General features: G+C 39.3%; 1 protein-coding gene across 5 annotated transcripts in view; it reads right to left on the reverse strand.

Moving 5' to 3' along the window:
• Nucleotides 1-7,369: 7,369 nt before the first annotated feature.
• ZNF25 (zinc finger protein 25) overlaps nucleotides 7,370-14,967 on the reverse strand; it is a 34,819-nt gene continuing 27,221 nt past the window's right edge. For 4 of the 5 annotated variants that reach the window (XM_025448617.3, XM_049108889.1, XM_025448616.3 and 1 more), the window contains 4 exons: nucleotides 13,538-13,664; nucleotides 13,144-13,239; nucleotides 11,055-11,118; nucleotides 7,370-10,604 (listed from right to left, as the gene is read on the reverse strand). In XM_025448617.3, coding sequence (XP_025304402.1) covers nucleotides 9,554-10,604; nucleotides 11,055-11,118; nucleotides 13,144-13,239; nucleotides 13,538-13,571 — 1,245 coding nt within the window. In that variant the 5' untranslated portion in view covers nucleotides 13,572-13,664 and the 3' untranslated portion in view covers nucleotides 7,370-9,553. The remainder of the gene's footprint in view (nucleotides 10,605-11,054; nucleotides 11,119-13,143; nucleotides 13,240-13,537; nucleotides 13,665-14,967) is intronic. The other variant, XM_035714976.2, reaches the window with a different exon arrangement.

Consider the following 14,967-nt stretch of genomic DNA (forward strand, 5'->3'; position numbering starts at 1 on the left):
TTGTCTCACATTTAGGTCTTTCATCCATTTTGAGTTTATCTTTGTGTCTGGTGAAAGAGAGTGGTCTAGTTTCATTCTTCTGCATGTGGATGTCCAATTTTCCCAGCACCATTTATTGAAAGACTGTCTTTCTTCCAATGGATAGTCTCTCCTCCTTTATTGAATATTAGTTGACCATAAAGTTCAGGGTCCACTTCTGGATTCTCTATTCTGTTCCATTGATCTATGTGTCTGTGTTTGTGCCAGTACCACACTGTCTTGATGACCACAGCTTTGTAGTACAACCTGAAATCTGGCATTGTGATGCCCCCAGTTATGGTTTTCATTTTTAAAAATCCCCTGGCTATTCGGGGTCTTTTCTGTATCCACACAAATCTTAAAATAATTTGTTCTAACTCTCTGAAGAAAGTCCATGGTATTTTGATAGGGATTGCATTAACGTGTAAATTGCCCTGGGTAACATTGACATTTTCACAATATTAATTCTGCCAATCCATGAGCATGGAATATTTTTCCATCTCTGTGTCTTCCTCAATTTCTTTCAGAAGTCTTCTATAGTTTTTAGGGTATAGATCCTTTACCTCTTTGATTAGGTTTATTCCTAGGTATCTTATGCTTTTGGGTGCAATTGTAAATAGGATTGACTCCTTACTTTCTCTTTCTTCAGTCTCATTGTTAGTGTATAGAAATGCCACTGATGTCTGGGCATTGATTTTGTATCCTGTATGAGTTCTAGCAATCTTGGGGTGGAGGCTTTTGGGTTTTCTAGGTAGAGTTTCGTGTCATCGGCGAAGAGGGAGAGTTTGATTTCTTCTTTGCCAATTTGAATGCCTTTAATGTCTTTTTGTTGTCTGATTGCTGAGGCTAGGACTTCCAGTACTATGTTGAATAGCAGTGGTGAGAGTGGACATCCTGTCTTGTTCCTGATCTCAGGGGAAAGGCTCCCAGTGTTTACCCATTGAGAATGATATTTGCTGTGGGCTTTTTGTAGATGGCTTTTAAGTTGTCGAGGAAAGTTCCCTCTATCTCTACACTCTGAAGAGTTTTGATCAAGAATGGGTGCTGTATTTTGTCAAATGCTTTCTCTGCATCTAATGAGAGGATCATATGGTTCTTGGTTTTTCTCTTGCTGATATGATGAATCACATTGATTGTTTTACGGGTGTTGAACCAGCCTTGTGTCCCGGGGATAAATCCTACTTGGTCATGGTGAATAATTTTCTTAATGTGCTGTTGGATCCTATTGGCCAGTATCTTGTTGAGAATTTTTGCATCCATGTTCATCAGGGATATTGGTCTGTAATTCTCCTTTTTGGTGGGGTCTTTGTCTGGTTTTGGAATTAAGGTCATTCTGGCCTCATAGAACGAATTTGGAAGTACTCCATCTCTTCTATCTTTCCAAACAGCTTTAGGAGAATAGGTATGGTTTCTTCTTTAAACGTTTGATAGATCCCCCTGTGAACCCATCTGGCCCTGGACTTTTATGTCTTGGGAGGTTTTTGATGACTGCTTCAATTTCCTCCTTGGTTACTGGCCTGTTCAGGTTTTCTATTTCTTCCTGTTCCACCTTTGGTAGTTTGTGGCTTTCCAGAAATGTGTCCATTTCTTCTAGGTTGCCTAATTTATTGGCAGATAGCTATTCATAGTATGTTTTTAAAATCGTTTGTATTTCCTTGGTGTTGGTAGTGATCTCTCCTTTCTCATTCATGATTTTATTAATTTGAGTCTTCTGCATGTGGATGTCCAATTTTAATTCTTCTCTAATTTCCTGGTTGACCCTTTCATCTTTAAGCAGGATGGTCCTTACCCGCCACGTGTTTGAAGTCCTTCCAAACTTCTTGTTGTGATTTAGTTCTAATTTCAAGGCATAATGGTCTGAGAATATGCAGGGGACGATCCCATCTTTTGGTATCAATTCAGACCCGATTTGTGACCCAGTATGTGGTCTATTCTGGAGAATGTTCCATGTGCACTTGAGAAGAATGTGTATTCAGTTGAGTTTGGATGTAAAGTTCTGTAGATATCTGTGAAATCCATCTGGTCCAGTGTGTCATTTGAAGCTCTCGATTCTTTGGAGATTTTGTGTTTAGACGACCTATGAAGTGTAGAAAGCGCTAGATTGAAGTCATCGAGTATAAGTGTATTATTATCTAAGTATGTCTTAACTTTGGTTATTAATTGATTGATATACTTGGCAGCTCCCACATTCAGAGCATATATATTGAGGATTGTTAAGTCCTCTTATTGGATAGACCCTTTAAGTATGATATAGTGTCCCTCTTCATCTCTCACTACAGTCTTCGGGGTAAATTTTAGTTTATCTGATATAAGGATGGCTACCCCTGCTTTCTTTTGAGGACCATTTGAATGGTAAATGGTTCTCCAACCTTTTATTTTCAGGCTGTAGGTGTCCTTCTGTCTAAAATGAGTCTCTTGTAGACAGCAAATAGATGGGTCCTGCTTTTTTATCCAGTCTGAAACCCTGCGCCTTTGGATGGGGTCATTAAGCCCATTCACGTTCAGAGTTACTATTGACAGATATGAGTTTAGTGTCACCACGATATCTATTCAGTCCTTGTTTTTGTGGATTGTTGCACTGGACTTCTTCTTAAAGGGGAATTTTAAGAGTCCCCCTTAAAATTTCTTGCAGAGCTGGTTTGGAGGTCACATATTCTTTCAGTTCCTGCCTGTCTTGGAAGCTCTTTATCTCTCCTTCCATTCTGAATGAGAGCCTTGCTGGATAAAGTATTCTTGGTTGCATGTTCTTCTCATTTAGGACCCTGAATATATCCTGCCAGGCCTTTCTAGCCTGCCAGGTCTCTGTGGAGAGGTCTGCTGTTACCCTAACACTCCTCCCCATAAAAGTCAGGGCTTTCTTGTCTCTTGTTGCTTTAAGGATCTTCTCTTTATCTTGGAATTTGCAAGTTTAACTATTAAATGTCGAGGTGTTGAACAGTTTTTATTGATTTTAGGGGGTTTCTCTCTATTTCCTGGATCTGAATGCCTGTTTCCCTTCTTAGATTAGGAAAGTTTTCAGCTATGATTTGTTCAAATACATAATCTGGCTCTCTGTCCCTTTTGGTGCCCTCGGGAACCCCAATTAAACTTAGATTTTTTCTTCCTCAGGCTGTCACTTATTTCCCTTAATTTATCCTCATGATCTTTTAATTGTCTCTTTTTTTCCTCAATTTCCCTCTTTGCCATCAACTTGTCTTCTATGTCACTCACTCATTCCTCCAACTCGTTAACCCTCGTCGTTAGGACTTCTACTTTGGATTGCATCTTAGTCAATTGATTTTTAGTTTCTGCCTGATTAGATCTAAATTCTGCAGTCATGAAGTCTCTTGAGTCCTTTATGCTTTTTTCTAGAGCCACCAGTAGCTTTATAATAGTGCTTGTGAACTGGCTTTCTGACATTGAATTGTAATCCAGATTTTGTAACTTTGTGGGAGAGAGGACTGTTACTGATTCTTTCTTTTGAGGTGAGGTTTTCCTTCTAGTCATTTTGCTTAGTGCAGAGTGGCCAAAAACAAGTTGTATTGGGAAAAGGAGAAAAAGAAAGAAGAGGAAGAAGGAAAGAAAAAGAAAAAAGGAAGAAAAAAAGAAAAAAGAGGAGAAGAAAAAGAGAAAAAAAGAAAAAGAGAAAAGGGGGAGGGGAAGCAAACAGAAATCAAAAAGCAAAACAAAACAAAACAAAACAAATAAAAAAAACAAGGGGGAGTATCCTCTGATTCTGTATACTGCAAGTCCCTCCACTTCCCCTGGAACTTTCCAGTGCTGCTTGGTCAATAATTTGTTTTTCCCCTGTCTAGCTGGTCTTCTGGGGGAGGGGCCTGTTGTGCTGATTTTCAGGTGTTAGCACTTGGGGGAGCTGCTCTGCCCCCTGCCTGGTGCAGGGCTCAGTGGGGGTTGTTTACCCTGTGAGGCCCCAGGAGGAACAGCCCCAGTGGCGGGGCCAGCTCTGGAAACCTGGATTCAGCTCCCGCAGTAGCTCTGGAGCTCTCAGTCTGCAGGGCCTGGAGGCTCCGGGCGGGGCCGCTGATCTGCTCAGCTCGGGGCAGGAGCGTCCTCGCTGTTCTGGGCCCTCCCGGCCTCTGCCTGTCCGGGGGGAGGCCGGATCCTGGGCTATGTCCCGGCCCCTGTGCTCCGGAGCCTGCGCTGTTGAATTCGCGCTCGCGCCCCGCAGCCCCCTCCGCGGAGCCGCCCCCGAGCCCCCCGAGCTGCTCCCGCCCCGCAGCCCCCTCCGCGGAGCCGCCCCCGAGCCCCCCCGAGCTGCCCCTGACCCGCAGCCCCCTCCGCGGAGCCGCCCCCGAGCCCCCCCGAGCTGCTCCGGGTCCCGCGTGCGCGCTGCAGCCCTTAGGGAGCTCGGCGCACTCTCCGGGGCGCAGGTGCCTGTTAGTGTCCCCGGGAGCCCGAGGGCATCCCCGCCCTCCTGGGTCCTGCTCCACCTCCCCACGAGCCCCTTTCCCCCGGGAAGGTCGGTGCAGCTCCTGCTCCTCCGGGACGGGGCTCTCCTGTCCTGGGGACACTCCCCCCGGCCTCAGCCCGGCTCCTCGCGGGGCCCCTCCCCCTTGGAGGCCTTTTGTTTCTTTATTTCTTTTTCCCCGTCTTCCTACCTGGATAGATGCGCGAACTCTTCTCACTGTAGCATTCCAGCTGGTCTCTCTTTAAATCTCAGGCCGAATTCGTAGATTTTCAGGATGGTTTGAAGGTTATCTAGGTAATTTGGTGGGGACAGGTGATTTGGGGACCCTACTCTTCCGCCATCTTGCCCCTCCCTCCTACAAGGATTTTAAAAGTTAATGTTTTACTCTTGTGTTGAAGGATTTTAGATCACATTGCCATTATGAGGAATAGCTGTAGAACCTTAGGCTAAGGAATATTAAGCTTTTCTGAAAGCATCCTGTATTATTCAGGTCTTTCCTGTATTTTATGTTGGGCAACTTTAAAAAGCTTGCAGGCCAGGAGTCTGCCCTTCTTAGAGATGCAAAGGGCTGAGTCTGGAGCACATCTTTCAAATGCAAACCAACTTTGCAAGTCCCAGCCCCAGCTTCCTCTATCTCAAGGCAACCCAGTAAGGCAACCCAGTATGTATGTGCCCTGCCCTACATCAAGCAGACAACCCTAAATACCCTTTTGGCCCAGAGCTATACTGCTCCATGAGGGAAGGTCCCAATCCAGTCTGAACTTTACAGATAAAGCAAGATTTGGTCACTTATTGAATCTCTTAGAATCCTTATGGTTAAAAAAAAAAAAATGCCTGGACGATTTCAACCTGTAGTTGGGGTTTAGTATTTTTAATTTCCAGTGTACAGCTGTTGTTGGGGTAGCAGCACGAGGCAGTCTGGTTGAGCTAGGATTGCTTCTCTTTCATGGGGGTAGATTATTATATGTGGGTAAATCCTTTTTAGACATCAAATTAAAAATGGTCCTTGTAGTGTGGCAAAACTTCAAAGGGCTTCATATGCTGCATAACTTTTGAGAAAGAGGAGACTAATCAATATCTGAAACAAGCTTGATTTATGGCTCACTTTGTTTCAGTTATTACTGTGTAACACAAACACCCAAAACATAATGGCTTAAAACAATTATTTCTTGTAGGTAGTGTGATTTCTCTGCTGCACCTGGAATTAGCTGAAGTCTTGTTTGGCTGGCTAAACTTATCCAACGACAGGGCTGGGCCAGAAGTTCTAAAGAGACTGCTCACCTGTCTGGGATTATAATTTTTCCTCTTGTAATTTGAGTTTCTTCACAGCTTGGTGATTTTAGAATAGTTGAACTTTCTGTATGATGATTAGGTTCAAGAAGGAAAGAGTTGGCCTGGAACTTCTGCCACTTTCTACTAAGCCAAAGCAAGTTATAAGGCCAGTACAGATTGAAGATGATGATAAAAAAGAATATCTTTTTAGAATGGAGCAAGAAAAGGAATTGATACTGCTTTCCTTTGACCATCATACTAATCAAAGAAGGGTTATACTTACAGTATCAGTCCAGGATAGTAAGAAGTGATATGAGGTTTTGGGAAATGGATTCAGGGATTGGTGGGCTTTAAAAAACAGGAGTGTTGAGAGACTGACTGGCTTTCAGTTGGAAAAGTTTGGTCACCAGAATAAGGTTGTGGCTGACTTTCTAGAACAGGGTCATAGTGAATGCTGTTGCTGATTGGATTTCAGAAACATGGAGCTCTCGGGGTGGCTGGCCTTCAGAAGCCTATGTGCTGATTAAACACTGATCAGTTGATCTGGTGATCAGTTGTTTCTAATCCATTGATCCTTGTGGTTATTAATTCATGGCTTGAAGCTCTGGCCAAGAGGCAGTCCTCCCCTCCACCCTTTGAAGACCAGGAATATTTTATTCCCATCAGTATTTTAAAAGTCCTTTCATTAGTAGACTTTTTTTTTTTTTTTTAAGATTTTATATATGTATTCATGAGAGACACAAAGAGAGAGACAGGTTCCACACAGGGAGCCTGATGTGGGACTCAATCCTGGGATTGCGGGATCATGCCCTGAGCCGGAGGCAGATACTCAACCGCTGAGCCACCCAGGTGTCCCAGTACAGACTTTATTCTTAATTACAGGTTTGGCAGAGTTAATGGATTTTCCTCAAAAAGTAATAATTTTTATATAATTTTTGATTGAGAAGCCAGGAGAAAGTAGAAAGCAAATTTGCTTTTATTTATTTATTTTTTAAGATTTTATTTATTTATTCATGAGAGACAGACAGAGAGAGAGAGGCAGAAACATAGGCAGAGGGAGAAGCAGGCTCTATGCAGGGAGCCTGATGTGGGACTCTATCCTGGGACTCCAGGATCATGCCCTGGGGTGAAGGTGGCGCTAAACCACTGAGCTACCCAGGCTGCCCGCAAATTTGCTTTTATAGGAGGTTGAAATGAAAAAACTCTAAAGGCATAGTAGCTATAATCAAGATGGCATGTTCATGTCAGTGGTGGGTATAATATTGGTAACAATATTGTATTTGAGTATTCAGAAGTTATATAGATAAGAAACCAATTACTAAATATCACAGTAGGTGTTCATTAGTGGTAAACAGCAGAAAAATCAAGGCATGCTTAAGAAGCTGAGCATCTCAAAAGTTATCATTTGGAAGTCACAGACAACTAGTTGGCAGTGCAGCATTTGACAATCATATGAAGTTTAGGCAATAAAATCATTTTACTAGTGCTGTAATAATAGTAATGTAGATAACTAGTAATGTAGGTGATGGAGTTGGGTATTGTAAGGTTTTTGTTATTAGATTATGTTAAATATGATATACAGATCATCATGGGATAGTGAGAAAATTCTAAAATGATATGGGGAAACTGGCCATTGACTTGGAAAAAATATTTTAAGTAGGGACCAATTAATTTGTTTTAATTTACACAATGTTTATTTCCTACATGTACTGCTACATTCCATCAGAAAATGTTCCATTTTTTATGATAATTCAACAAACAAAACACATTTATTTGAAAAAAATTCTAATGTTTAGGCTTTTAACATATAAATACAATGTACAAAATAAATACACTGCACAAAAACCACCCACCCACAAATTGCTGTGTGCATTTCTCAAACACATAACCTATATAAAAGTACATCCTATACATTGTTCTGATGTTTTCAGCTCTAGGTAACAGAAAAATTTGACTTTGTAAAGTGCCAGCAGTAACTATTTTAGGCTCTCTGAGCCTTATGATCTGTGTTAGAACTACTCAACTCTGTTCTTTTAGTGCTAAAGGCAGCCTCAGGCAAAACAGAGACAGATGTTTTTTTTTTTTTATTAGTTTTCTAATAAAATCTTATTTATGGGCATAAATTTGAATATAATTTTCGTAGGTCACAAAATAGTGTTTATTTTTTTCCATCTATTTAGAAATGTAAAACCATTCTTGGCTGTAGGCTACAAAAGTGGGCTTTGGGTCACATCTGAATATCTGAATCATTTGTTGGAAAATGCACAACCAAGCCAAACCAAGGCACTATAGCAATAAAGTGAGTGATCCATGTTGGTAGCCAACCTTTTTTTTCCAGCATAACTCAAGAAATACAAATTATAATTTTAATAGTATCTAACATATGCTTTACTTGTGTCTCAGACACTATTCTAAGTGCTCTAAAAATATTAACTCATTTATACCTCAAAGCAATCCTAATGTTATCACTTCTCTTTTATAGAAAAGGAAACAGAGGCACAGAGAGGTTAAGTGGCAGTCCCCAGGCTGGAATTTGAGCCTTGGCAGTAAGAGCCCAGAGTCCACACTTTTAACTACTACCATGTTGCTTCTACTATGAAGAAAAAAAGTAGTGATCAACATTCTTAAAACATTCATACAAAATTCTAATGCAGATAGCTCTGCAATCTGTTAAAACATCAACAGTAAGATAAGTATTACTTCTTTACATAGCATTATTTGTTTTTATTATAGAGTGTTTCCAGCTGTTTTTAAAAATAATTCTGGTCTTTTCTTATGAATAAATGTGTTCCTAACGTAAAATTTGGCTGACCATGAGACAGTTGAAAATTTTACAAAAACACATTTAGGTTCTTTCTGAAGGATTAGTTCAGTAACATCTACATTCATTTAAAAATGCCAGGAAATAGAAAAAGATGCATTACAATTTTAAAAGAACATCACACTTAAAATACACATAAGAGTAACAAGAGGAGTCAACGCTGAGATGTAATGTGAAATACCCTCACATACATGAAAACTACTGAACCAAGGCTACATATTTACCTGTGTACAATTATGGATGGGCTCTACATGCACATAAACATCCATAAGCTGTCTTGTAGTGCACTGACACACATTAGTTGTACATACTAAAGGATTCTTCACATGTTTGTGAGGATGTCCCCTGGTTTTCTCAATGTGTTTGTGCTTTTTTAAAAGCTTTAAATATCTAGACATTTGTAGGTTTCTTTAAAAAAATACTCCAGAAAACAAAGCCCCTCAGAATCCAGTTGCTACAACATGACTTCGGGTGTTACTCAGTATAGATTGTCTCTGAATTTTTGTTCGGAAACTTTCACATATTTGAAATGCCTACAAAGGTTCTATCCTGGCATCAGAGATCTGAAGTTCACTGAAACCTCAATTCTCAATAAAACCTTCTGTACCTGTTACAATCTGTGCCTTTGAGTGTTCCAAGTCCACATGGTGTAAAAAGTTTCTGAATGCTCAGGAAGGATACTGGTAGGAGCTTCTTATTTGTGAGCTTTTGGATGGTTGCCCTGACAGAAAATTTTCTGACATTGAATTTTTGTTATAGGATTTCTCTCATGTGATTTCTATGTTATGCAGTATAGTGTGACTTCTAAAACATTGGTCTCCCTCATGTTTTACTATTCGTTGGTTGTCTAAGACTTAGTGAAGTCTGACATATGGTAAAAATCTCTCCCTTATAAAGAATTCCTGTGTATTTCCTTTCTGTCAAGAAAGACTGAAATTTTTCTAGATAGATGATATTCCTAATTTTTTAGTCTTGTGTGAATTATCCAATTATTCTGAAGGATGACTGCCTAAAAAATTCCCACTTCATATTTATCAGCTTTTCCCCTCTGTGTGTGTCTTCTGATGTGCAGTAAGTTTTGATTTCTGAATAAAAGTTTTCCTACATTCCTGACATTCATAGGGTTTCTCCCCTGTGTGTTTTCTCTGATGTATGATAAAATGTGACTTCTGAGAGAAGGATTTCCCACATTCCTTACATTCATAAGGTTTCTCTCCCGTGTGTGTCCTTTGATGTAATCGGAGGACTGAATTCACAGAGAAAGATTTACCACATTCATGACATTCATAGGGCTTCTCCCCTGTGTGTTTTCTCTGATGTTTAGTGAGGTCTGATTTATAGTAAAAGTTTTTTCCACATTTATTACATTCAAAGGGTTTCTCCCCTGTGTGAGTTCGCTGATGTACTGTGAGGGCTGACTTCTGGTAGAAACATTTCCCACATTCCTTACATTCATAGGGCTTCTCTCCTGTGTGAGTTCTCTGATGAGTTTTGAGGTGTGAATTTCTGGAAAAGAATTTCCCACATTCCTTACATTTATAAGGTTTCTCCCCTGTATGTGTTCTCTGATGTACTGTGAGGTGTGATTTCTGGGAAAAGGATTTCCTACATTCTTTACATTCAAATGGTTTCTCCCCTGTGTGTGTTTTCTGATGTACCATGAGGTATGCCTTAACATAGAAGAACTTCCCACATTCGTTACACTCAAAGGGTTTCTCTCCTGTGTGTGTTTTCTGATGTTCTACAAGGTGTGGCTTCTGGTAGAAGGATTTCTCACACTGATTACATTCGTAGGGTTTCTCCCCTGCGTGAGTCCTCAAATGTCTACTAAGAGATGACAGGTGATAGAAAGTTTTCTTACATTCTTTACATTCATAGGTTTTCTCTCTGGTGTGAGTTTTCTGTTGTACTGAAAGATCTTCATTTCTAGAGCCAGATTTGTCACATTCCCTGGTTTTGTTCTTTGAATGAATATGCTGATGTATTACGAGGATAGACTTCTGACAGAAGGACTTCCCACATTCATTGCATTTATGGATTTTCTCTCTGGCATGAGTTTGCTGTTTTTTTGTGAGTTCTCCATTTCTAGAGAGAAATTTCCAAATTCAATAATGTCTAAGGCATTCTAGCTAAGAACCAATCTCTAGAGATTTTTCCCATATTGATTAGATTCATATTCCCCACTATGAATGTTCTCTGACAGACATTGTTGTTTAACATTTGGTAGAGGGAACGTTCCCTTGCATTGTATCCAGACTCTCTCAAATGCCTGAGATCTACTTTGTGTACCAAAGCCTCCCTTACTGTGTAACTCAGAAAAATTAAAAGGCTACTTTAAAGTTTGAATCTCTTGGTCCTAAATAAGATCTCCATTATGGAAGAGAGCTTTCCCATTTGCATTATATGTTTTGGAATTCACTTCAGTGTTAGTTTTCTCACATTTAATATTAACTAGTGCTTTCCCACTTCCAGTACTCCTATCAAGACTTTCTTATTACAAGGCTTCTAATCTTAAAACTGAAATCTTGGACTTGCCTTGAATTTTCGGTTCGGCTTTCCTGGTATCTTGCTCCTAGGTCATGAATTTTCCATAGGTCTTCTACAAAGGAATCCAAAATTTATTTTTTTTTATTTTTTTATTTTTTTAAATTTTTTTTATTTATTTATGATAGTCACACAGAGAGAGAGAGAAGAGGCAGAGACACAGGCAGAGGGAGAAGCAGGCTCCATGTACCGGGAGCCCGATGTGGGATTCGATCCCGGGTCTCCAGGATCGCGCCCTGGGCCAAAGGCAGGCGCCAAACCGCTGCGCCACCCAGGGATCCCAGGAATCCAAAATTTAATACCATATAAATCTTAATGTATTATTATGGTTGTAGAGTTGATTTTTAGGCTTCAGGTCAATCTCCCCAAATAAAGGACCTCTCAAATGCAAATTTCCTCTATCCTATTTGTTTAGAAAAAAACATAAACATTAAAAACTTCTGTAGCAGACCAGGGAAGAAACGTGGTTATAAACCAAGTACCTCTAACACTTTATAAAATGGCCTTAAAAACTCAGAGGAAATGTTAAGGAAAAAAAATGGGGAGCAGAGAACAAAAGATATTCAGAGTACTGCTGAACAAGACTCAGAATGCTGTAAGCCCATGACAGACAAGGAAAATTAGTAGACACTTGTGTTCACTGGAAATATCAGGAGAAGATGAAAGTGGATGAAAAGCTAACAGGTCTTTGTCAGCTGAGATCTAATTTGCTGGGATATTTTAGCAGACTATAAACTTCTACTTGATTTCCTCTGTATCCATAATGACAGTTTAAATGCTAATGCTTGGTGGAAGGGGAGAAGGGCGGGGGGTGGGAGTGAATGGGTGACGGGCACTGGGGGTTATTCTGTATGTTAGTAAATTGAACACCAATAAAAAATAAATTAAAAAAAATAAATAAATGCTAATGCTAAAGTGATTTTGTGAGAACATCAGTTTCCCGGTCAATGGAAGAAGAGTTCTACACTTTGGGCTCTCACTCTCCATCTAGCTGGCTTAATTTTCACTGGGACAGTAGATTCAGGAATGCATATATGCAAAAGGAAAGATGACTAAAATGCATAGTGCAAGCCATCATAAAACAGGATGAACTCCCCTTTGCAGCAGAGATTTTCAAGCCTGACCACCAAATACTGCATGTCCAAAGCAGTGCTATCCACCACTCAACACCAGTCTTACTCTGCTTTCATAGTTTAGTTCCCACATCACTGCTTCTATTTACTGCATACGGACTTGTACAAGGCTCACTGGGACACAGAGGAAACGAGATCCTGTGTGTCTGTGGTCTTAAGAAAGGATGAGCCCTTGCAGGAGTTACAGAGAAGAAGACTGCCTGTCTCTTGTTAATGCACATTGTCTTTCAACAAATATCTAGTGTACAACTAATAAGTACTGGCATTGTTCCTGGTCCTGGCAACATTTAAGTGGACAAGTCAGAAATAAAGAAAGCATTTAAGGAAGCAGATCATCCTAGTTGCTTTTTGGTTTGTTTTTAGTTTTTTAAATCTTAGTGTTAACAACGCTCCATGTAAGGTATGGTAGATTTTAGAAGGGATAATTAGTACTTTGTGTGAAAGACAGACCTTATCTAAAAGGAAGTACCAACTCTGAAATAATATAATTGATGAAACGCATAAAGATTTATAATCTGAATTTAGAGTTTAAAGAGAGAATAAGAAGTTAATAAAACTGGTGCTGAGACATTGTTAGTAAAGGGAGAGAAAAGGCATTTGGAGAAAAATTTATCAGCAGATTTAAGATTTAACACTTTTAAGATTATAGTGTTCTAGAATTCCCAATATCTGTAATTCTAGAAAATAGACAAAAATTGAAGAAAAGGTTAGGTAGAGGTTAGATATTCTATACAGGAAAGAAAAGTAACTATTTTTAAAAGTCTGGAACTTATTAGAAGGAACTTCTGTGGAAAAATTAAAACTCAAAGTGTGATTTATGTTGCTTGCATATGCTCATCAAGTGTCCTTGGTCATTTCCAGAAGTATCCAGCATTTGAATATATTTCTGAAGGCAAAAGGCATCAACCACCTCACTAGCAACAGAGGCCACATAGGTCCTCACTCACCTGGGGAATTCCAATGTGGAAATTCTACTTCCAGTATCCACGGTTGTTTTCCTTGCTTCAGCTTGAAGACTGCATTCGGCTTATTCACATGGTAACCTATTCATGGAAAAGTATATAATATAGATTACTTGGAATTTAGGGACTCTGAAGGATAAGGAAGTACCATTTTAGGAGAACAATAAAGGTCCCACTTAGGCTTGGCATATTTAGATTTAGATTTTTTTCAGTGGGGAGGGTTGGGACACAAATATTTTTTTCTCATACCCAAAATGGATTCATCAACCTTGACCTCAGAAACAAAGCTAATATTTTGCAGTCCTGCAGAGACCTTTCCCAGCAACTGGGAAAGGAAATGCAAAGTACTGGTAGTTACATATGGGGAAGTTTTTCTCACCCACTGAGATTAGGTGACCATAGTTCTCTTGCATCACTTCCCTGTATAAGGTCCTCTGAGCAGCGTTCAGTAACTGCCACTCTTCCCGGGTAAATTCCACAATGACATCCTTGAATGTTACTGGTCCCTGTAACAACATATTTCAGTTCAAACTGAAGTAATCAGAGTAGAGTACTGCGAAAGAATTCACATAAACTAGCTGGTAACAGTGCCAACTATAAAGTTTCCTCTAGAAACTTAACATACTTTGCTACATAGATGAAACATTTAATGTGTATTTACTGAGACGCCACCCATGCCTGGAACTCTTGTTGGAGATACAAAGATGAATGAAAGCAATTATTCCTGCTGTCAAAGAGCTTACAGTCTGACAAGGAGGCAAAGATGTAAATGTATGAATGTAATATGTATAGCTGGTACTCTGACAGTATCTTGTATGTATAAGATACAAGATGGTCACAATAAGGATGGGTATTTGCATTGTGTATTATCAAGTCAGATTTTATTAGGTAAAATAACGAACTTGTGGAATAAAGAAAAGAGAATTGGCAAAGGCCTTGATGGTGACAAACTGCAAATTTAGGAAAATAACAAATAAGACAGCATACTATGGGAATAGGAAAAATTAGTTAGAAGGCGATACACATCAGTCAGGTAAAAGAACATGGAATAATTCTGAATGTGACTGTAGGCCATAAAATACAGATTTTGCATACTTAATTGGTACCTGCTTATTAATATATATTTATAATTATTTATTAAAAATTGACACGTTTTGTTTTTCTGCTTATAAGAAAGAAAAATATAAATAGATATTCTATTTCACACTATTGTTACACTTTGTGGGCTGTCCTGCACATCTTTGGGATGGTCACCCATTCACTCTGTACAGGGAGCCACTGAAGAAACAGATGTTAAGTACTAGAGTTACAGGAGTAGACTGGTAGTTTAGTGTTTTGAAAATTAAGTAAATTAAGAGGCATGTGTGAACGATAAACATTTAAAATAGCAGGAGTGGGGACAAGAAACAACTTCACTGGAATTGAATAATTACTGAGAGAAGACGGAGGTTAACTCCCACAGTATCTATATAGTTTGATAATAGCTAGAACCATAATGCTAATTATTTTCAGTCTCTCATTTTTGTTGACAGGACTATATAAGACTGAAATTTCCTCCAATCATTGCTTTGCTTATATTCTATAGAATCTGGAATATAATGGGAAAACTTGAAGAATTCCTTTGCTGAATATAAATTCTTGCTTCATACTTTTTTCTTGAAAACATTGTCCTGCTATTGTTTTATACATATGTTGCTAATAAGAGTTATGTCAGTTTTATTTTTTCATTGGTGAGTGATGTGGACTTTTTCCCTGTGACCTAGAGGACTCTTTTTTTTCTCTACTTTTGAATAAGTCTAGTAGTTTTAT

This window comes from Canis lupus, chromosome 4 (genome assembly GCF_003254725.2).
Source record: "Canis lupus dingo isolate Sandy chromosome 4, ASM325472v2, whole genome shotgun sequence".
Lineage (NCBI taxonomy): Eukaryota > Metazoa > Chordata > Mammalia > Carnivora > Canidae > Canis > Canis lupus.